The 23,351-nt window shown below is 38.2% G+C and overlaps 2 protein-coding genes and 1 long non-coding RNA gene across 3 annotated transcripts; 2 read left to right on the forward strand and 1 right to left on the reverse strand.

The window, feature by feature from the left end:
* The first annotated feature begins 4,373 nt into the window (after window positions 1-4,373).
* On the forward strand, window positions 4,374-6,117 carry GPR15 (G protein-coupled receptor 15). Its single transcript, XM_032219773.1, has 2 exons — window positions 4,374-4,378; window positions 4,994-6,117. Exons 1-2 carry the CDS (start codon window positions 4,374-4,376, stop codon window positions 5,961-5,963), a joined length of 975 nt encoding a protein of 324 aa, XP_032075664.1. The 3' UTR covers window positions 5,964-6,117.
* A 4,259-nt stretch (window positions 6,118-10,376) lies between these two features.
* On the reverse strand, window positions 10,377-19,363 carry LOC116510023 (apovitellenin-1-like). Its single transcript, XM_032219357.1, has 4 exons — window positions 19,258-19,363; window positions 17,131-17,240; window positions 13,109-13,271; window positions 10,377-12,166 (listed from the first exon to the last, which is right to left on the reverse strand). Exons 2-4 carry the CDS (start codon window positions 17,189-17,191, stop codon window positions 12,079-12,081), a joined length of 312 nt encoding a protein of 103 aa, XP_032075248.1. The 5' UTR covers window positions 17,192-17,240; window positions 19,258-19,363; the 3' UTR covers window positions 10,377-12,078.
* LOC116510024 lies at window positions 17,973-22,840 on the forward strand. Its single transcript, XR_004255597.1, has 2 exons — window positions 17,973-18,013; window positions 21,665-22,840. It is a non-coding gene; the product is annotated as an uncharacterized LOC116510024 (long non-coding RNA).
* Window positions 22,841-23,351: the final 511 nt, after the last annotated feature.

Genomic DNA, 23,351 nt, shown 5'->3' on the forward strand with positions numbered 1-23,351 from the left:
CGGAAAGGGAGTTGCGGAAAGCAGGCAAAGTTCTCCTGAGGAAAGGAGGACATGGTTAAGTGTAAAATTATCTGCAAACCCCTTAGATTTACAAACGTTGTAGAAGTTTTTCGGGCACTGAATGCCTTTCAGTTATTGTCCACATATCCATTTGGAACTGACAGTGCCATATATATTCATTCACAGAGCGGTTCCCTTATTAATTGATTTGCTAAAGCACTATCCTTAAGTGGGAAAAAAACAATACTGGCAAGTTTGGCTCAACAAGCTTAAGACCAGATAAACAAAAAGATATCAGCAAAGGGACATTAATTTTGCCATTAGATACTTGCATCCTAATACCTGATGCAGATAATGTAACTTCTTGTTTCAGCATCATGATCATGACACAAAATTATGTCCCTAACAAGGATTACTTGCGCTGGCAGGAAATTAGTGATTCCTACTACTAATCTTTTATCTGCCTTTTCCCACACACTGCCTTCACATAACCTTTCTTCCTAATAATGTGTAATAGAACTTTGATTTTACACATGCCAGGCTGTCCTAGGATAATTTCAGGTTAAGAGGAAAAATTTTAATTGCATCTAACTGGCATAAATCCTGGCAACATCTTTTTCTTGCTATATCCCCATGATGTTGCTTTTATTGTAGTCAGCCCTGAGTGTTCACTATGGTGCTTTTAAAGCTCTCTTTTAATCTTATATCTAAATGTTCATTAATAAAAACTTGTTTTTGTATTGTTTTGTTTTGTTTTGTTTTGTTTTGTTAGACAACAGAAGCAAACAATCAAGTTCAGAGAACACCAAGGACGCCAATCTTGAGTTACCTATACGATACATATTCTCTTCTATCGAATTTCTCTGAATTTGCTACTATATGTCAGTATTGTTTTTACTGTATGAATAGCAGAATTTTCTGCTGAAAATTACACTGATAGAATTCCTATGCAAATATCTGTCTCTTGTTATTAAGAATAATTCTGCTATAGAAAGAATAATAGTGGGGATGAGAATTTCCATAAAACAAGGTTTTTTTTAATTCTTAGCACTTAATTACTAAATGCAATTCTTAAAAGCCAGCAATCCTACACACCCTTACTTGAAAGAGATCAGTTGTAGTTACTTTAATAAAACATATAGAAAGATAATAAAATAACAAAGAAAGAAACTAAGGTCATCAAGAACAAAAACAGTAAAACACACCCCAGGGTGGGGTTATTGCTTACACTAATTTTTTTTAGGCATTTCTTTAAATTCCAGGCTTAATGGCTTTCCTAAAACACAAGAGGGTGGGGGGTGGTGGTGGTAAACTGTTCTAAAGAATGGAGGCTGCAACAGAAAAGCTTGACTCCTTGTGCCCCATAGATTATAATTCCTAAGGGAAAGGAACAGAAATTTAGAAGAATGGTCCTGTTGTTCTATCTACCATTTGGCTAATTGGTTAACTGGCTAACACAGAGCTGCATTAGTAGATAGATAAATCCCTCACTTAAAAACCTCATTGACTCTTATCTATCCAAAGGCTACCACAGAGTTGCATCAGTTTACATTGATCCCAAAATTCTGTCAATCTGAAATATGAGGTACTTTCCTGGGAACAGTAAGATGAAAAATAGTCATCATAGCTGCTTTTATTCATTTGCCTCTGGCTTGTTTCAACCATCTCTCTGATTGAGGGAAGGGGAAATATTTTTAGGACCTATGTTACTTTTTTGCTGTGACTCACTTAAACCAGCCCTGGAGAGACTTTGAAAACAAAGTAAACAAATATATATATATATATATATATATATATATATATATGTATGTATGTATGTATGTATGTATGTATGTATGTATGTATGCATGCATGCATGCATGCATGCATACATGCATACATACAAACACCAAATTACATTATACATGCACTTTGAAAAAATAATTGCAAAATAACAAATCTGTGTAAATCAAGTCAGAAGGTGTAAAAAAAGTGCTACTGGATGAACATTGTGTGGTAAATGTCCTGTGGTAATTCACTGTAGAACTGAAATTAACATTAACAACAGAGTGAAATGTAAAGATATATAGCTGTTTGTTTTTGTCAAAAATGGGAATATGTTGGTCAATAAAGGCTATGGTAGTAAAAAAAAATTGGGCAAGTGAACATTACTTTTTTAAAAAAAGGCCCTCTGAAAAGTTCACCTGTTGTTTGCTTCTATTAAACAAGTAAAAACCACAACACTTATTTAAATAAAAAAAACCCATACATTTATCTAGGTTCAGGAAACCACCAGTTTTCACATTCTGTTCCTCACTTAAGTGGCTGTTTAGTTATTATTATCTGGAAGACATTGAAGGAAAGAGCTGTTTATTGCACCAGAAATAAAGAGTTTAGCTGCTCCTTCACCAACCAGCTGCTGAATCATTTTTGAAATGGAGGAAACAACTCCCAGTTATGATTACCGTATTTATCGGCGTATAACACGCACCGGCGTATAACACGCATCCCCCATTTTAACACAAAAATTTGAGTAAAAATTTTTTTCATTAAAAATAAATGACTTCATTGGTACTACAGGAAAGTTGAACCATTCTAAAAGACTGATAAATAGTAGCTTTTCTTGAACCAAATCGTCATACGTAATCAAATTATGGTTTAATTTAGATAAAATATTCTTAAGCGCTCTTTCTCTAATTTCACACAGCTCGTGACCTGTTTATTTTTTTAAAAAGGGGGGAAATATTGCAAAAAAAGAGTTATTTTTTACATATATATATATATATATATATATATATATATATATATATATATATATATATATATATATATATATATATACACACACACACACACACACACACATTTTATAAATTCCAAACAATCTGCGGCGGAGTAAACAATTTCTTCCCTGTACATTACAGACCATAATTTAGCACAGTGCAGGTGACAGGCAGATGTTTTTAACTTCCTAGTCTAGGGCTGAGAGAGAGTGATTGGTCCAAAATTACCCAATGAGCTTCTGTATCTATGTTGGATTATTAGAGACTGTGCCTCCTCATATCTATATTCTTGTACATGTGATACCACACACATATTCAAAATTAGCCAGTGAATTGATTTTGTTAAAACAGCACACTGAAAATTTAGGATACTTTCTTAGGGAGGACAAGGCATGTGACTGTTCATTATCTTTCAATCATGATCTCATATAATCTATTCTTCTAAGCATTTTTCTTCTTCTTTTAATATCAGGAATAATAATCTTTATTGTTAAAAGCTTCTATTACTGTTTTTGTCACTTGCATTCTTTCCATTTCCTGACGGTGTCAATATTCCTTTTTAGTTTTCCACTCCATCTCCTTTTACTACATTCTAGCCAGTTTTGTGCAGTTCTGCTGCAACAATGTTAACATACCTACCCTCTTTATCAATTTTTCCTCTTTTTGGTATTCCCTTTGTATAGATTGTGAAGAACATTTATTTATTATGCGTGATCGTTAAGAGTTGACACTGATGGGATGACACAGTCACCAATCAATCAATACGTATAAAAATAGATGCGACTTTGAAAAGGGGTCGTATTGAGAATCTACCAAACTCAAAACCAAAAGTAGAGAAATAGGGGCGGAATATGCTACTTTTCTGCGTGCAATAAACAGATTCACACTGGGGTTTGTACATCCTGAGAATCCTGGTTTGGGATGTTTTGTGCAGTTAAGCAGTGGTTTGGGGTTACTTTTTTTCATCCCCAAAGCAAAGCCATTATCAACTTTTAGGAATCCAAAAGCAAAACAAAAAACAAAAAAACCCCAGCCTCTGAGTAGGCACACGGGCTATCGGTGCAGACAAACCAACCACTTACGAAGTTTCCGGATAAGCGGAGTCAACTCGATTGGGGGAGAAGCCGCATTAACATTGCAGCCAGCCATCGCGACCGCTTTCCCAGAGCGGCCCAGGTTCAACCGCCGCGCCGTAGGGAACGCGAATGCGCTCGGAAAAAGCGGGAGGCTATTTTTTCAAGAGGCCGCTGGGAAATGTAGTTCCGTCTGTGACTCCCCGCCCACCCGTTCTGATTATTCTCAGACCAGAGAGTACTATACTGGAGATCGAGTGGTTGGGTAATTCTCGCGAGTTTTGACCCGAGTCTTCCTAGTTGCCTAGAGAACAAGGTTTTCTCCCCTCGCCTTTTGGAAGCGCCGCTTTTCCCGCTTCGGCCTTTTTCAATGAATTCGCCCGGCTTTCAACTTAAGTCTTCTCAATGGCGAAATCTCTGCCACAATTGTTTCAGCGGCCAGCGGGGTCTCTTCTAGGCAAGCCAATGAAACACCTTTTCTGAACCGTCACTAAACCTAAGACTTTGGATCACAATTAACAATATAGAATAACGTGTTATGAAGTTGGTTCTATTTTCGAGACTGACTGGGAATTCTGAGAGTTGTAGTTGCGGCAATCTAGTGCAGTGTTTCTCAACCTTGTCAACTTGAAGATGTCTGGACTTCAACTCCCAGAATTCCCAGAAAACGCGGCGTTTCTTCCTGCAAAGCCCTTCTGGCGTCAAGCGGAACTCTCGGGTTGCCCGAAGGGCTTTGCAGGAAGAAACGCGGCTGGAGGCGCCAGGACGGTCCTGGCTGTGGGGCGCAGACTCGGTAAAAGCTCTCTTTAGTTCCCTCCTCCTCCCCCTCCTTCCACAGTCTGTGTGACGCTGCCGCCAGGCTGAGAGCTGCCGCTGAAACAAGTTTGGGAAGGTCCTTTGCAGGCAGCCAGTTCTAGCTGCCTGCAAAGGACTTCCCCACGTTTGCTTTGAAAGAAACCTCTGCGCGGGAGTTAGAAACCTCTGCGCGGGGGTTTCTTGCCACCTTAGAGGGAACAGTGGACCCGGCGTTGGACCCGTATTTATCGGCGTATAACACGCAGTATCGGCGTATAACACGCAGGCAGGGTTTAAGCTTGCAATTTTAGTTTTAAAACTGCGTGTTATACGCCGATAAATACGGTACTTCTATTCTCTTAGTTCAGATGCTCCTGAAGAAAATTGCCAAATTCTGAAGCTGCCTTATATGGATATTTTTGTGAGTGTTCTTTATATTGTTATTTTTCTTGTGGGGACTTTGGGCAATGGCCTTCTGATAGGAACATTAATCTTCAAACAATATGTATGGAGGCTTACTGATACCTTCATTGTCAACTTGGCAATTTCTGATTTTAGTTTTCTTATCACATTGCCTTTCTGGATAGACAAGGAACTAGCCTCAGGAATTTGGAGATCTGGCTCTATTCTGTGCAAAGGCAGTTCCTACATTATCTCAGTCAACATGTACTGCAGCATCTTTCTTCTGACGTGGATGAGTGGTGACCGGTACTTGACCATCATGTACCCATCAATGGCTAAAAAAATTAGAACAAGGCTTTATCCTATTCTCATTTGCATTAGTGTTTGGATACTATCCTGCCTATTAGGGCTGCATACTCTACAATCCAGAGAGTTGAGAAGCTACAACAACAATACTTATTGTATGGACAAGGAAACCATAACCAACAATTGGATTGGATCATTGATGTTGCTAACTCTGGCTTTCTTTATACCACTGTTCAGCATATTAACATTGCATTATTCCATAATTAAAAAACTATATGTGCACTATCAGAAATTTGGGAAACATGACAAAAAACTGAGAAAATCCATCAAAATTGTCTTTGTGATAGCAATTGTTTTTCTTTTCTCTTGGACTCCTTTCAACATTTTTAAAATCTTGGCTTTGATATATGACTTCTTGGAACTGAAGCCATCTTTCTGCCTTTACTATAAAATTGTCTATCTGGGCATGGAACTGGGTGGTCTATTCGCATTCGCCAACAGCTGCACAAACCCTTTCATCTACTTCTTCTTTGATGATTGCATCCGTAGGGTCATGATACAAAGTATTCTTCCATGCAGGAAGTACAGTAAACCTGGAAACAGTTTTTCAAGCTTTGACACTTAGATTTTCAGAGCATTTCTCCCTGAAAATCGGGAGGAGAAGGAAGTTGTTATCATCCTGCATAGAATCACCAATTTGAAGTATTCATAAAAAGGGGAAGGTTGAAATGTGAGGAAATTCAAATAAAGAATTAGGAATGACTAAGTTAGCTACTGAATATTTATTAGAGTTACATAGAAGACAGAATATGTATCTTTAATTGGATAGTTAATGAGAAGATTAAGTTGAATATACTTATACTGTAAGAATTATATATTCCTGAATGTTAATAGGTAATTAGATGAAACAGTGCTTGAAACTAATACGATCTAAAATAATAGAAATTGTTAAAATCCATATCTTCGGAATTATAGAATAATTCAAGTTATTCAACAGTCAGGCTTATTTAGACCTAACTCATTATGGTTATCTATATAGATTAGTTTAGAATGCAAAGTTTTAAAAGTATGCCTCTTTTTCTGTTAATTGTAAACTAAGCTTATTCTAAAATATACTCTTTTTTCAGATGTGCATCAATATGTATTACATTGTGTAAAAGCTATTTCAGTTTAAATGCTGGTGTTATTGTGATTCTTCTAGAAATACTTGTTTTCTGATTTTTAAAAATAAATATATGCATAACAAACTAAAAGAGGCTCTTTCTCACAGCTACATTCAAGTGTGTTTCTCAGATGTTGGGGTTAACAGAAAATTATGCTGGCATAAATTATGCTGCACTTAGGGTTTTGTGCTGCTTATTATGAAAGAAATTGAGAGATGTGTTGCAATGTTAAATACACAAGAAGTTATTTGATCTATCAGTATCACTACAAATGATTTTATTGAATAATATTGATTTATTTAAATATATTTAAATAGTTGAATTTCCCACTAAGAAAAAAATGTTACGTATTTTATAATAAATGTATCACAGCAAAACAACATGCTTATTAATAGCAAGAGGTTAAGACTTGTAGCTGCCCTTATTTGTTTATAAGTGATGGTTCTGTTTTTTCAATGTGGTTAAGCTGCACTATCAGAAACCGAAATCTACTGAAACAAATTCCATATATGGACTTATTTACACATTTCCACGGTGTGTAGGGTTCTTTTTATGAAATCCCTCAGTGGTTATAGATGCTGCCATAGGATTACAAATTCAGGCCCCCAAATCCAGACAAGCAATAAATGGCAACAAAGAAATATAAAGAACTATAACTTTGATCATCTGGATTTTTTCAGCCCAGATGTACCAGTCCCAAAACCTGAATTTTGGCTTCCCAAAGGGGCAGTTTGCAGTTTAATCACAACATAAGTAGCAAAGTAAAAATCTAAAATAGTTACTGGCAATTTATGAGCAAAATCTTTAAACTCAGACATATCTCGGACGTTGTTTCTGCACCAGTTTGCAAAATTTGTATCATAAGAAAAGTGATTGTTTCTGTGAAGTGCTTGATTGTTATGATGCCAAGTAGAGCTGGGGAAATGTTCTTTTATCCTACAATCTGAGGCTGTTTTACGTAGCTGTGACATGCACAAGTTAGGAGGACCTAATTGGAGGCCACCTCTTGCCAACAAACAAAAATCAGGAGAGAGTAAAATGCTTTGGCCCTAATTTGAGGACATGGGAATTTCAGGGAGGAAATGCAAAACCTCTTATGCGGTTTAATTTCTAGAATAAGAAATTAAATCATCTAAACAATATTTTGCTTTTAACTGGATTCTAAACTTATTATTTACACATTCACCTTCCACCAGATCTCAGTAATTTGGACATTTGAATTTATTATTATTTTTAAAAATAAAATATTGTTTTAAAAAATAAAAACAAGACAATAAAAGTAAAACAAAAAAGGCAGAGATGGCAGAATAAAAATTGAATAGAAACAAAAACAAAAAAGCAACTTAGGTCAAAAGGAGTTTAAGTCATCCTCACCAAAGACCCAGGTGAAGAGCCAGGTCTTCAGGCACCTTCAAAATGCCAGTAGGATAGGAGCCATATGGATCTCATGAGGAACTTCATCCCAGAGGGCAGGCCATGTTACAGAGAAGTTGCACTTCCTGAAGTCCTGATAGAAGGCATTGCTTAATTGAAGGGACCAACCCTGCCACATTGAATCCACCAGGTAGATATTAAAGGACAGTGTTGGCTAACCTTTTTGTTGTTGTGTTTCGAAAGCGTGCAACAGTGCACATGCACGTGGCCACACCCATAATGCAATGCATGTATGACACCTCCCTGTGCATGCATGTGTGACTCCTGTGCTCCGCCCCCATGCATGCACATAGACCTCCTGCTCCATTTTGGGCTTACCAGGCCTCCCTGAAGCCTCCTGGAACCAAAAATGGGGCACCAGGATTGCACAGCACCTACCTGCATTCCATGCGCATGTGATTCCCCCACAAACCTCGCATATGCATGTGCATCGCCTGCATACACCCTACCAACTGGTCATGGGTGAGAGACCCGAAAATCATCTGGCCAACAGGAGCCCCGCGCACATGCACAGTGGAGCTGAGCTGGGGCGACAGCTCACGTGACCGCAGAGAGGGCTCCACTTGCCACCTGTGGCACTCGTGCCATAGGTTTGGCATCCCAGTTATAGGATATCCCTGAGGTAACCAGGCCCTCTGCCAAATTTCAATTGGTCCAGAATGCATGGGCAGTGAAAAGTTTTCTTGGAATGCCCATATAACTCCTCTGCTTCAGGAGCTGCACTGATTGCTCATGTGCAATTCAAGCTGTTGGTTTATCACCAATAAAGTCCTACATCGAATAGGGCCAGTTATTTGAGGGACTACCTATCTTCCATGGTTTCTGCCTGGCAAGTAAGAGCTGTCAGTTAGTGTGTCAGCGTTCCAGATAGCATCCAAAATTAAATCAGACTCCAAGGCAATGTACTACTCAAAGTTCGAATTTATTAAGAGACCCATGCTGGCACATCTGGGGAAACCTGAATCTGAAGCTACCCGTTAAAGTTCATGATCTTACCCCCACACCCACAAGTCCATCACAAGGTCCAATCTTCCACTGCCATGCTGGCAGTTCCATCCATCCAGTTCCGGTCAGGTGCAGAGGTGCCAAGACAAAGTATGACCTTGGCAATCTAGAAAGGAATTTTATTTTGGCTACATAACATTCTACTCCATGCTATCCCCTCTTCCCCACTATAGAAAAAGCATAGTAGAATAGAAGTGTGGCAGGCCAAAGATCCAAAAGGAACATGGCTGCAGGTCTGACAGTGTTTGTTTTGTCTCTTTGATTAAACAGTAGCAAGACGCAGGAAGGGCATCTTATGGTACCTGCCTTTCTGGAATGAGATTCCTCCAGGGATTCTTATGGTTTCTACCTGTCAGGCCTGGAAAACCAAGAACGACATGTAAAAGTTCAAGAAGTTTCTTTATTGCATGGTCACCCATGGACAAAATCTCACAAGACTAAAGCATACTCTGCATAACTATCTGATAAATGCTAAAAGAAATTAGGGAGGATCCCTTCTGGGCCACTTCCTGCACAGCAATGGTTCAAGATTTCTTTTTATTTTCTCCTCTGGTAGCTCAGCATCAGATTCCACCACACCACCAGACCACAAGTTCCCTACTAGAGAGCTATATGCTTCTTACTAATCCTGTCAAGAAAAGCTGTTTGCCAGATGAAAATTAAAAAAACCATTAAATTCATGCATGTAAGGGTAACTATTGGTCTGCAACTGAGAAAAGATATAATTTCCCAACTGCAGAACATAGTCTTCTCAAGGAGGCCAGTTATATGTCAATTAGTAAAGAGGTTCTCGATATAAATTCTCAGATGTCTGGACAGAGGCTGCAATTGATTTTGACTTTTAAAGTCCTTTATGCTTTTGAAAAATGAAGTCCTGTGACTTTGAAGAATGCAAATTCAAGATTCCACAACCTTTTTTTTTTTTACAAAATTGGAGCCTCAATCTGATCAAGAGCAACTTCCAGCTTCAGTGTCATGCATCACAGGGCTTCAGAGCTATGGCATCTGCAGAAAGAGAGACTGCTGACAAACTGCTAGGAAATCTGGTTTTGGAGTTTTAAAAAAATAGTTTCTTCAGAGCAATCATTCTGGACTGTTGTAATGGTTTTGCAATCCTGAAGAAGGTAATGAGAGACGATTCGGTTTAGTGATTAAGACACCTTTTTCACTTTTCTGAAAACCAGAAAAGAGTTACCAAAAGTTAAACCAAATAGATAGAGTATTTCAGGTTACTCCAACTTTTTGGATTCTCAGCCTATTGATACGTACTGATATGGGGAAAATATGTCTTTTCTAAATAATGACTAAAATTCTAAACAAAACATATGGAATCTATATGAATTAAAGACTTGTTTTTCCACATTAAATGCAATGGTTTTGCAATGGCAAAAAAAGAACTTATTGTATACAATAACCTGAGACTCCAACAATATATATTAAACATATTTTAAAAGACATTTAATATATGAAGCAATCTTTAAATGAAGGGCAGAATATAAATGAAACAAATACAATTTTGAAAGTGTATTTTGAATCACAGTGATCTTTCTGCATGTCCCAACGTACATGCACAAGGGACAGAGAGATGCCAATTAATTTTTTTCCTGTTCCTTCTTTATCTCTCACTCTGGTTCATCTGCATGTTCTCTCTGCCTCACAAAAAGATAGTCCATAAGCTCTTTCTCAAAGATCATCATGTATAATATAAGGCTCCAATTGCCTGGTCTACTGTGATGTAGCTTCTGGTACTTTCTTGCTCTGCACACAAAGTATTGCTGACTTCTTCTGCCAGAAGTGACACTGTGTGGTTTGTTCACAACACTTCATTTCAAACATTTCTGCTCCAAAGGTCCACTGTGTGTGCTGGCAAGAATATCTCTCATCCTCTTGGATATTGGAAGCTACCCTTTATGGCCATTTTTGGAGTGTCTGCCCCTTTGTGAAAGAATCATCCCCCCCCTCCCAATGATGGTTTAGTCTTTCTGAGGTAAAGTTGACAAGAGTTCTGCCAGTTTCTCCTTCTGGCTTACGTGACAAGAAAAGTAAAAGAATGGGTTCTTTTCCTCATGGTTCATGGAGGGATATGAAAAGCACAAGGAGGAGTCAGTAGAGGAAGATTCATACAGAAGTGTATCAGTGGAAATCATATAGCTTTAACAACCTGCCCTTGGATAGAAAAGTGATGGGTGCTTGCTTTCTTGCTAAAGAATTGGCCAATTGGGGATCATGGTAATGCATGTCTGAACAGCCTTGTTGCCAAAGCTAGGATACAGGATGAAATCTGGGCAGGGATTTCCTAATTGTTTTGCATGAGAAACAAGTGCATTAATGCCAGAGGTGGTATTCAGCCAGTTCAGACAGGTTCTGAAGAACCGGTAGTGGACATTTTGAGTAATTTGAAGAATCGTCAAATAGGCTGGCCCCGACCCTGCTGCCTCCCAGCCGATCTTCTTTTGTTGCCCTGAACCAGAGAATGGAGCTAGAAAACAGGTTAGGAGGGTGGGGAGGGAATGGGGATTTTGCAGTATTCTTCCCCTGCCACGCCCACAAAGCCACACCCACAGTAGTAAAAAAAATTGAATCCCACCGTTGATTAAGGCTGCTGTGCAGAAGAGTCTTCAATCTGCTCTTTTTCTGTGTCGCAGCTCATCACAGGGCTCCTTGCCTGTTGGGATGCTACCTAGAAACTAGGCACTACCTATTTTTCCTTTACATTTCCTGAGGGTTAGCCATTTGCTCATTTGCCACAAAGCCAACAAAAGATTGATAACATCTTATAAAGTTGACAGATTTGTTTAGCAATACCATGGCCAGGGATAAGCTTTCATGAACCCCAATCATTCAAATGTATGGAATGTTTGCCATAACTGTAAAAGATGGGCAAGCACACACACAAACACAGGAATCAAGTGTTAATGAAGTAAGTGTTCTTTTGTGATTATTTCCAATAGCCGAAGCAAGTAACATTGCTATGAAGAAAGCAGCTTTATAATTTTTTCCTGCTGAGTGTAGCTTATTTATTTCTCAGTGTCCTTCACAAAGATTTCCCTTTGCAATTTTTTAAAGATCTGTTGTATGCACAAAAACACAAGGATATACTTTGCAGATTCATGTAGGTGTTATCACTGTGTTGATTCGTTAAGATTCTTTCCATAATTTAGATAATGTCTTTTCCACTCGTTTAGCCAGTATACTGAGCCTAGTTGTTTCTCTTATCAGGAAGTTCCTGCCATAAAGAGATACCTGTGTTAGAGTTTGAGAAATGTTCTAAAACTACCCCACCCAATAAATTTCCATTATCTAGTGCCCTCCTGATGTGCTAATTTACATGTATTTATTTCTTCTTTGGCTGACTTAAGCAGCATATTGGAATCTAAAAACGGGAAAAATTCTGAAATTTGGAAATGTAGCAGCAACCAGGTTAAAATCAGATCAACAGCAATATTGAAGTTGATTATTGCTCCTAAGCATGTAATAATAGTGGCAATCTTCCTGTCGTTGCTGTTTTTCCTTCAAACTGTAGCTGTTTCTATAACAGCACAAACAAAATTGCAAGGGATGGTAATCACCACTGACGGGTTATTGGGAACAGGTAGTTGTGATGTTGCGGAAATAGGAGTCAATGGAAGGTGGGACATCCCATTCTCCTACTATATCCTTGCCATGGTCACTACCAAAGTGGTACCCACTGGGAAAATAACAAGTCTTGTGTTGGGAAAAGACGAAAAACATTTTTACATCAATTCAGATAAATCCAAAGTTAGGTGGCCATGGATGGAAATGAGATAAAGGCTGCATCATGACAATGAAAACTTAAATAATGGTTTGTGAAGTCTCTTCTACCCAGTTAGGGGGATACGTCGAAATATGTTAAGAAAAGTAATGGATAAATAAGAGGGGCATTGAGAACCATTTGCTGTGTGAATTAAGGTCAACCCATGGCCCTATGTGTAAAAATCAAATCAGCCGAGTTTTATTTCAATAATAATGTTTCAGTATTGAGAAAAGGACACTTATTTTACCACATCTTTCGGCTGCAGGCATAAAATGTCATCAACATCTGTCACTTATGGCTTCTCAGTGTCCACCACTTGTGACAAAGTGGTCTCTCTGCCAAATAGTTTAATGGTCCTGGAGCTGTGGATAACCATCACCTGACATGACTTACCTTACTTTAAGAATATCTGGTGTTTGGGTAGCATTAAACAAATACTCGGCTGCATTAGGTGACACTTCATTTACTAATGAATATATATTGAATGCAATTGTATCAGGAATAACCAGCCAATCACGTCGAACATGTCTCTTTGAGATGGGTTTGGCTTCAGTTTCTGGAAAAGGCAAAAATCAAAATTAAAACTTCCTCTGAATGAGGTGCACATGTAGTCCTTGACAGACGACTGCAATTGTGATAGCAACCTCTGTTGCTAAGTGATGCAATTGTTAAATGAATCATGCCTGATTTTATAAATGAGTCATGGTTGATTTTATAACCTTTTGAGTTATGGGGTTGTAGGATGTTAAAACCCAGCCCTCTCCTAGAAAAACGAAAGATCCTAGGAAATATTGAAAAGGCAGAATATTATGTTTCCCTGGATGTGAAAAAGGAGAAATATTTTTAAGAGAAACTTCCTGCAGCTTCCTGCCTCCCCGCTTTTTGTCAATGGGCCATTAAACTCCCAAGCCAGTATATTCACATAACAAAGACCCCTCCCTTCAGCTCCAGGGTGATGGAATCAAGGCATTTTAGTATAAGCCCTTCACCCAACTGACCACATGGCATCTGAGAATTCAACTAAACCTGGAATCAACCTAGAGAGTTGCCCCTGCATGGCCCCATAGGACTTTGACAACCAATCAGAATACATTTCTTACACATGAACAGGAAACAGATAGGTGGGGCCGAACAGATTATAAAAAGCCCTGCAAGCCCCTCCCTCGACCCTTCTTCTTCTTCTCCCAACACCTGGAAGCATGTGATCACCTTTTCCCGCAGGACCTCAAGCCATGTGGTCCTGTCCACAATTAAAACCATCTTTTTAAGCAGCCTCCATGTTTCCAGTGTCTTTTTCCCCACTTGGAACTGAACCCAGAAGGACATTTCTTCCAACAGGGTCATTAAGCAAATCACACAATTTTTAAATGAATCTGGTTTCTTCCATTGACATTGCTTGCTGGAAACACGCCCCCCCCCCAAAAAAAAGTCACAAATGGCAATCACATGACTTGGGGATGTTACAACTGATATAAATACATGCTGATTGCACAGTGCCTAAACTTTGAACATGTGACAAAAGGGCAGTCATAAATGCAAGGACTGGTAGTAAATCACTTTTTATCACCAACATTTGGCACACAGATGGAGTCAAATCCTCCAAATCTCCCTAGAACCTTGTTCCAGTGAAAACCAGAGGCAGATCTCGAGGAAACAGGGTGCAGAGCTCCCTACCAAAGTGGACAGAAGAGCTACAGTACTTTGTTTTCCTCCAATATCTGATTAAAGTGGAATTTCCAGGAATTTTTTTCCCAGGTATCAGTTGGAACAGATGGCGTTTCTCTTCATTGGTTGTCCATTTTCTACAGGAACAGGAACAAATATTCTAGTGAAGAACTGTTTTTAGCAATTTTATTTATTTTTTAAATTTTTCTCTGTGTAATATAAGTTTTTGGTACAATTTAAGGAAAACGTTAATTTCTTTATTGAGAATTTTCATTGAATGCACTAATTTTGGATCCTGATCTAGCCTCTTTACAGGAAGTTTCCTTTTATTTTGTAGCAGATTGGTGCCATCTTGTGGTCTGCAGAATCTTTATTTTTACTTTTACATGCCTGTGGAGTTTCTCAGTCATCCAAGTCATGTCAAAACACTTCATTTTGTTTTTTTCCTTGAGGAAAACATTTCGCTTCTCATCCAAGAACTTTCTTCAGTTCTGGCTGAACGGTGTATGTGTAATAGGGGAATGGAAGGATTACTTTTCTTTGCAGTCATCTGGTGATTAGCACTCTCTCTGAGAGCCATTGAGGCCACTTAGGGGTTTATCTGTGCCCTCAAGGCAGAGGTGGGTTCCTACCAGTTCATACCTATTCGGTAGAACCGGTTCGTCAAATCTACTGAACCGGTTAGAAGAGGTCCCACCAGTGGACCCAGAAAGCAGGCCACATCTACAGAAGAGGTTCCAAAAAATTTTGAAACCCACCACTGGTCCTTGGAGATGATTATTCTACACTATCATGCTCATATTTATAAAACTTAGTGCCTCTGTGAAAGGTAAGGATGACTACTACATTTGTGGTGCAATCAGAACATTGCGTGTGTTGAAGTTGTTTTAACGCAAACCAAAGATGCCTTTTAAAAAACAAGTTTACATCATATTCTTATGCATGCCAGTGCTGTGTGTGAGGTAATTTAAGGTGGTTCTGACAAGTGTCTTTGGCATCTTCATATCCGGTCACATGGGTGGTAAGCCACTCCCACAAAGGACGCGACACCCACAGAGTAGGTTCGAACAATTTTTTGAAACCCACCACTGCCTCAAGGTCACCTGAATCAAGAGTGTAAATGTGTATGGAATTTTCTTGGAACTGTGAAAGGACTGTGTTGTATATAGGAGATAGATGGTGTCATATTCCTCTTCATTGAAAGAGGGCTATTCAATGTTAACATAGATGACCTCTTTTAGCCCTTTTTTCAAGTCCACATTCTTTGTCCAGAATATGGAATTTTGACTTTTAAATGTTTTCTTCTTTCGTTTGTTTGTAGTTGCTGAATTCTCAGATTGGATCAGCACTGCAATTGATCTTTTCCAACATCAAATACCTGCACTGTAATGTTAACTACTATGTATTTTTCTACAATTATAATTTTCTTATTCCTTTATTTTGTGGGATTAAATTCTGTTCGAGGTATGATGCTTAATTGGATCAGGTTTAAAGAGGTCAATAAGAATGATCAAAGGACTACAAACTACATCTTTATGAAGGGAAGCAGAAACAATTGGTAATATTTAGCTTAGGAAATAAAGGAATAATGAGGGCATACAATAGTGTTCTTCAAATACCTGATGTTAGAAGAATGTCAAGACCTACTCTCACTGGATAGTACTCACTGAATGGTACAGCAATATCTAATACCGTGTTTCCCTGAAAATAAGACAGGGTTTCATTTTCTTTTGACCCCCAAAATATGGCCTTGGCCTTATTATCAGGGGGAGGGTTTATTATTTTGGGGGTGCAGGAGGTAGCGAGTGTGGTCACCTCATGGCTGCTGTGTTGTGCTGCTGCGATAGCGCAACACAGCCATTTGCCCCTGAGGTTGTGCCCACATCCTCCCATCTCTGCATCAGGCTCTTCGGAAGCCCATTCGCAAGAGAGCAGCCGCTCGACAACCCCCCTCTCCAGTCGGGCGGAGCACCACTCACCAACCCAGTGGTATCCTGAAGGCACCAAGCCATGCAAGTGCCTGTTCCTCCACAGCTCCCACGGCTTGGTGCCTTTGGAATACCGTTAGGTCGGTGAGTGACGCTCTGCCTGGCTGGGCGGGGGGGGGGGTTGTCCAAGGGGCTTATTTTCAGGGGAAGGTTTCTATTTTTGTTCACCCCAAAAAACTGGCATCGCCTTATTTTCAGGACATGTCATATTTTGGGGGAAACACGGTAGTAATGTTAATTTCCCAGAGTCCCAGCTAGATATAGGATGACTTTTCTTATCTGGGAATGTTTATGTGAAGCGGATGGTCATCTGTGGGGATTCATTCATTTCAATTCTTCCACAGGGCAAGGAAGGGAAGACTTAATGGCCTAAGTGTGACCTTCCAACATCATGTCTGTATGATATCGTAATAATATTTGGATACATTGATTTTTAAAATATTATTTAATCACACGACAAGTCCTATTGCTAGAACAAAGTTTAAGCTATTTCTTGATTAATGTAATACACAATGCTGATCATCCTGCTTGAGCAGGGAGTTGGACTAGAAGATCTCCAAGTTCCCTTCCAACTCTTATTTATTTTTATGTTTTTCTGAAAAGTGTCTGAGCCTTATTTAGTTCATCAGTAACTAGGTATTGCAACAATAATAAATCACATAGATTCCATACTTAATACCAGGACTTAATTTTAACTGAAAGCTGAGGCGACCTAGATTCAGCAAGCAAAACAACTATGAATGGAAGGCCCCCAATTCTTACCAGTCATCGTATGTGCAAGTAAAAGGATAAGAGCAAGCGATAAAGGCTTCAGCTGGAGCATAGTTTCGATCACTGTTTTGGTAGAGGTTGACAAATAGTTTTGCAGAGTACTGGAAAAAAATTATTAATGCTTAGCTATTTCATAAGGATAACATAATATCCTGATACAACCATAGAAAATATAGAAGCCAGTACTTTACTGAAACCAGACAGTACAATTTTGTGTTATGTCCCCACTGTTCAAATTATATCCATTGATAGATTCTGTTTCTTCACAATGTATATTGGAACTAGGCATTTCTCTAGGTGCTGCTGATATACGTCATCAATTGAAGGACAACAAGCTTCCAGTTTGTTCAAAGTCTTATACGTTGTTACCCAGGAAGAAATTCCCATTATGGTATATGCTGTCTAGGGTTAAGATTGTCTATAAATTCTGCTAGAGTATAGGAACTAAGGTTCTTTAAACATATATAGTATTCAGGAGGAGAGATATAATGCAAAAGACAGAGACATCCATTATTTGTTGATTTGAAAAATACAGAATAACAGAATTGGAAGGAGGTCTTCTAGTCCAGTGTTTTTCAACCTTTTTTGTGCAAAGGCACACTTTTTTCATGAAAAATATCACGAGGCACACCACCATTAGAAAATGTTAAAAAAATTTAACTCTGTGCCTATATTGACTATATATAAAGCAATTTTCCCACGGCACACCTTACACTATGTCACGGCACACTAGTGTGCCGTGGCACAGTGGTTGAAAAACACTGTTCTAGTCCAAGCTCCTCCCCAAGCTGGAGACCCAATACCATTCCAGACAAATAGCTGTCCAATCTCTTCTTTAAAACTTCCAGTGATGGAACATTCACAACTTTTGAAGGTAAGCCATTCCATTTTTTCGGTCAGGAAATTTTTCCTTAATTTTAGGTTGGATCTCTCTTTGATAAGTTTCCATTGCCTTGCCTTCTTGCCTTGCCATCAGGTACTTTGGAGAATAAGTTGTCCATCTCTTCTTTGTGATAGCCTCTCAAATATTGGAATGTCACCCCTAATCCCTCTCTCCATTAGACTAGACATCCAATTCCTGTAACTATTCATCGTGTTTTGGTCTTCATCCTCCTAACCATCTTTGTTGTTCTTTCCCGCACTGTTTCTACAGTCTCAACATCTTTTTTGTGTCATGTTGATCAGAACTGGACACAATATTCCCATGGTGGTCTTACCAGGGAAATATATAGCAGTACTAATACTTCACATGAATTTGATATTATCAAGTTTGGTGCAGCTTAGGGTTGTATAGGCTTTTTTTGGCAGCTGCAGCACACTACTGGCTCATACTTAAATAGCATAGTTCTAAAATAGTTCTAAAACTCCTGGATTCCTCTCACAGTTATTGCTATTGAGCTCACTACTTCCCACCGTGTATGATGATTGCCCAACTACTACATTATTTTAAGGAGTGAGAGTGCCCATAATACTGACTGCAGCACTGTGAAATAATAGATATGACATAAATTCATGTTGTGATTAAATTACCTCTGCCCTATATATATATATTGAAATACACCAGCAAATAAAATTCTTGAAGCACTTGAGAGCCTGGCACATTTACTATGGTAAAGTATTTAGTTTTGTTTTGTTTTTTACAATAATCTACTTCATCAGATACATAAACTATTTCAAGAATTATATGAAATCATAATTCTCGAAGGGCCAAAGGTTTGTAGCAATAAAATTAAATGAAGTGTCTCATGGAGGTAATTCATGTTTTGTGTTCAGCTAAGACTACTGTATCTTTCTTATTTCTCCAAGTAATTCAAAAGGCTCTGTGGGCTGTTCTCCATGTTTATCCTAATAATCCTGTAAGGTGTTTTAGAGAACAACTGTTGGCTTGAAATTACATAACAATAACAATGTCTAGGATTGAAAAATTATCTGAAACTACATCATCCTTGTTTTAATTTAAGTGCTATGTTTTAGGATATACATCGTAACTCAAACTGAGTATTTGTGGATTATTATTACTGTTCTGTTCTCCCCCTCCCACCCCTTGTCAACAAAATAAATTTCTTTCTTTACTCATTTGATATATTCCATTTGCTCAGAGCTAGAATTATCACTTACCTCTTCACTGGCTGTTGTTACTTCTGATTCTGAAATACTATATCAGCTGTCTTTCAGTCCCAAAATAGTTGCTCCCAAGTCTTGGTTTGTTTCACACCAGCTCTTTCACAATAGAGTTGGTTAAACCTTAACAAAAGTACTGTTGCACTTGATAAGATGCCAAAAAGCTCAACTTAATAAAGTTATTGGAAGTTTATCTTTGAAAAAAACCCGAAAGTAACTCCTAAAATGTAGTTTTCTATGCCATTTTCCATAAAGGCATGTGCAGATTTGGGATGACACAAATTTGAATTTATTTCAGTGATGTACATTTGCTTTTACAAGATTGATATAGTGAATAATAACTCACTTTCCTCAAGTTCAGAATTGCCTGGTGGGAGGGTGGGTAGACTGCAGACTTTATGGAATTATGTGAAACTGCATTATATAAGAACTAATTCAGTAGATTACAATGACATCCCCCCCACACCATTTAATACAAGATTCTCTTTTCAAGCAGCCCCAACTCACATGAAGTATGGTCACCTGTCTTACAGAGTCATCCTGGATAGTTTAGAACAACTGATTAAAACTAGATAAAAATCATGGCCTATGAGCCATGGTGGTTAGAATGCAGCATTCCAGGCTAACTCTGCAAGCAGCCAGGAGTTTGATTCTGACTGGTTCAAGGGTGACTCAGCCTTCCATCCTTTTGAGGTCAGTAAAATGAGGACCAAGATTGTTGGGGTGGGGGCAATATTCTGACATTATAAACTGCTCAGAAGGTGCTCTAAAGCACTTTGGAGTGGTATATGTGTTTAAATGCTAAGTGTTATTAAAACACAACAAGTTTCTAAACTGTCTCTTGGTAGACTCATTGTGGTGTTGCTGCCGTTACCTGAAGATAATTATGCCAAATTGAAAGGAGCAGCAGGAGACTAGAAGCTATCATTAAAATCTACCCTGCCTATAAATATTCCCAAGGCACATGGAAATTTTCAATTGTCATTCTGAGCTTAAATGGCAAGCAGCACTATCAACTTTTCTAAAATGACCAATAGCTGTTTCCCCAAATATACTCTTTATTACCCATGAATGAAAAGATTTAATAGCTGAAATGTAATTCCTGTGCATTGAATAGAAAATAAGTATATGTACAAGATAGTAACTTCTATTTAAGTAACTTTAATGTGCTCTAAAACTGTTTCATATCTAGATCTGCTTTATAGCAGATAATTGTTTCAAAACCTAATCCAAACACATTTCATAAACATTATTAGAACATAATTTTGTTCACTTTATTTTACATTTCCTTAACATATCAGTTTGCTAGTAATGACAAAATGTGGGCTTTATGTAGGGGTGGGAATCTGTGGAAGGTAGGGGGTATGTGGGGATTGTCATGTATGTTGGGCCTGGTCTCTGGGTGTTATATGAATTTCATTGTATGGGCATACTTTGTACATGTGTACAATGACAATAAAGTAAATCTAAATCTAAATCTAAAATGCAATTGAAAAACAAATTGTGTAAAAGATAAAAATGTTTGCCTACAGAAACATCTGAAGCAGGCAACGCCCCATTTTGATATCTGATGAGTTTTTATAATGAAATATTTTTTTCTGATGTATTTGTTATAAATAAAATTCAAAATGTCTTCTTTTTGCTTGTTCAGGGCTGCCTCATATATGTTGTTTATTATGTATATAATCTTAATATATGAAGTAACTACACACACACACACAAACACACTTTCCTAGACGCAACCCAGGATAGTGTACTTGAGTACACTTTTTAACTACAAAACTTTATTAGCCAGAGGGATATAGTTATTGACATCATTATTCTTCTTAGACAGAACTTTTACAACTCCTTATGCAAAATTAAATTGAACTGTTTCTAGACTGTGTGCTAATGATCAAGTGATACATATATGGACACATATGTGTTCATATACATGTGAACCAATTTTATACAAATATTAATGAAACTGCAGAATCTTTATTTCAATTAAATTGAATTTGAAACCTTTTATTATTAATGTAATATTTTACATAATTCATTTAATAATTGCTCAAGCAGATGTTGTTTTGAATGTGTCCTGCAGTCCAGCACTATCGATTATTAGATTATGTATATGCCAAAGAAATTCAGTACATATTAACTTTGAGTGTATAGTTCATTTGTAGTATTTGTTTTATATGGAGATAAGGACTTGTATTAGACTATTTCCTAGTTGTTTTGCAGTAGAGATAATTAATGATTCACAGATTCTCTGTAGAATTGTTTCCCAGAAGAACATTACTCAAATTATATTATATTCAGGATTCAATGCACTCATGAAAAAACTTAATGTAAAGGTTTAGTGCTGTACCTTGTTCACTCTGAATGGATCCATCATTAAGTAATAATGTTCTATTTATAACAGGAGTCCCCAACCCCCGATCTATGGACCGGCACTGTTTTGCAACATGTCAGAAACCAGGCTACCCAAACAAGTGAAACCCCATCCATGGGATGCAGGCAGCATGTGAAACCACGTCCACTCTGATCTGTGGAAAAACCTCTCCATGGAACCGCTCCATTGCCTAAAAGGCAACTTTGCGGGCCACTGATTTATAGGATAAATAGGAATATATGAACAAGCTGGGCCAGTTTCACTTTTGTGACTTAATAACTTAAGCCCCCCCCCGCCCCCATGTCATCTTTTGCATCCCACAACACAGCATATTCATGGGGCATGTGCCTCTTAACTGGTAAGCTAAAAGGCTATATCATTGCTCTGTGCCTATTTCAGTGCTTATAACACATGAAGCAAGAGGAATCACAAAAGATGGGCTAATGGAAAAAAAGAGCTTTGGCACATTCGTCGTCCAGAATAGAAGCTCCTTCCTCATCACATCCAGCAGGAGATAATTGCCAGAAATAGAGTCACAGCTATTGTATTCTTCCCACGACCATTGATGAGCCCCAAGTCACTGATGATCTACAAATGCAGTGTAGCATTCACTGGATTCACCACAGGTGTTGAGCTCAAGTTACATTTCTCTGGGAATGGAAGAGTCAGTCACACTCCTAACCATTTAAGTGCTGTGATAAGGTTTGCTTTTCCTCACTTGCCTGTTCTCCTCCCATCACTGATGCACTGTCACCTTGCTAATAGAAGCAGGAACTATTTTAGTGACTAGAGACTTTTAGAACAATGTATACAAACAACTTCAATGCTAGCAGCCTCCAGGCGAATGAACTAGTTCTTCCATGGCACTTATGACAATCGACTTATGACTAACCATGTCAGATGTTGCAGAGAGAGGCTATTTCTATACCAGAAACTCATCATTTCAGTTCTCCAAATCCTTGTCTTCATGTGGCCAAAATAGTTCTCACCACTGACAGAAGAGAAGCATCAACAGTCTAAAGAAAACCCTATTTGCAGACATAATATATTTTAAGGGGAGAAAACAAAATGACACTTTTCCAGATTTTTATTTTTATTTTGTACCAAAGTTCTGAACAAATGACTTAAATTACATAGTAATGTTTTGTTATGCAAAAATATTCCCAAAATACTGGTGGAAAAATATTAAAAAGTATCAAAAATTAATTATGCTAAGTATTCAATTACTTCTTTATTTATTGGATTTAAAAACTTCCTTGTATCATTACAGCATTGGGTGGCTCCACCATCCACTCTAGACCTCTGCTTGGGACTAAAATGAGCTCCGTTTTAATTCAATTGCTTAAATAAGAGCAAGGTGGGATCTATGGGTGTTATCATTCCACAGGGCAGGTGCTGCGATAGAGATGACCCAGTTCTGGGTTCCATCAGATGGCACTGCTTAATTGATATAAAAATATTAGCATGCTAACTCTATTAGATCATATTTGACGGACAGAAACCATAGGAAACAGACAGTCCTCAGACAACCAGGCCTGATGCCATGAAAGGTTTTATATGATACCTGAACGTCTACTAGTAACAGAGAGATTTTATAGATGTGTATGACTGTAACTTCCTATGCTACTGCATTCTGCACCAGTTGCAGTCCCATGTAAAATGCAGTATAGCAAAGCATGTGACTATTTTAAGGGTCTCCTTACATACATAGAAACCA

Source organism: Thamnophis elegans, chromosome 6 (assembly GCF_009769535.1).
Source record: "Thamnophis elegans isolate rThaEle1 chromosome 6, rThaEle1.pri, whole genome shotgun sequence".
Lineage (NCBI taxonomy): Eukaryota > Metazoa > Chordata > Lepidosauria > Squamata > Colubridae > Thamnophis > Thamnophis elegans.

Excerpts from the sequence above, each read along its gene's own strand:
- LOC116510023 (XM_032219357.1), bottom strand. The coding sequence starts at position 17,191 with ATGCTCCAGCTGAAGCCTTTATCGCTTGCTCTTATCCTTTTACTTGCA. Across the intron at positions 13,272-17,130 it reads ACTTGCACATACGATGACTG|AAACTGAAGCCAAACCCATC; the intron begins GTAAGAATTGGG and ends TGCCTTTTCCAG. Across the intron at positions 12,167-13,108 it reads CCAGATATTCTTAAAGTAAG|GAACTTCCTGATAAGAGAAA; the intron begins GTAAGTCATGTC and ends TCTTTATGGCAG.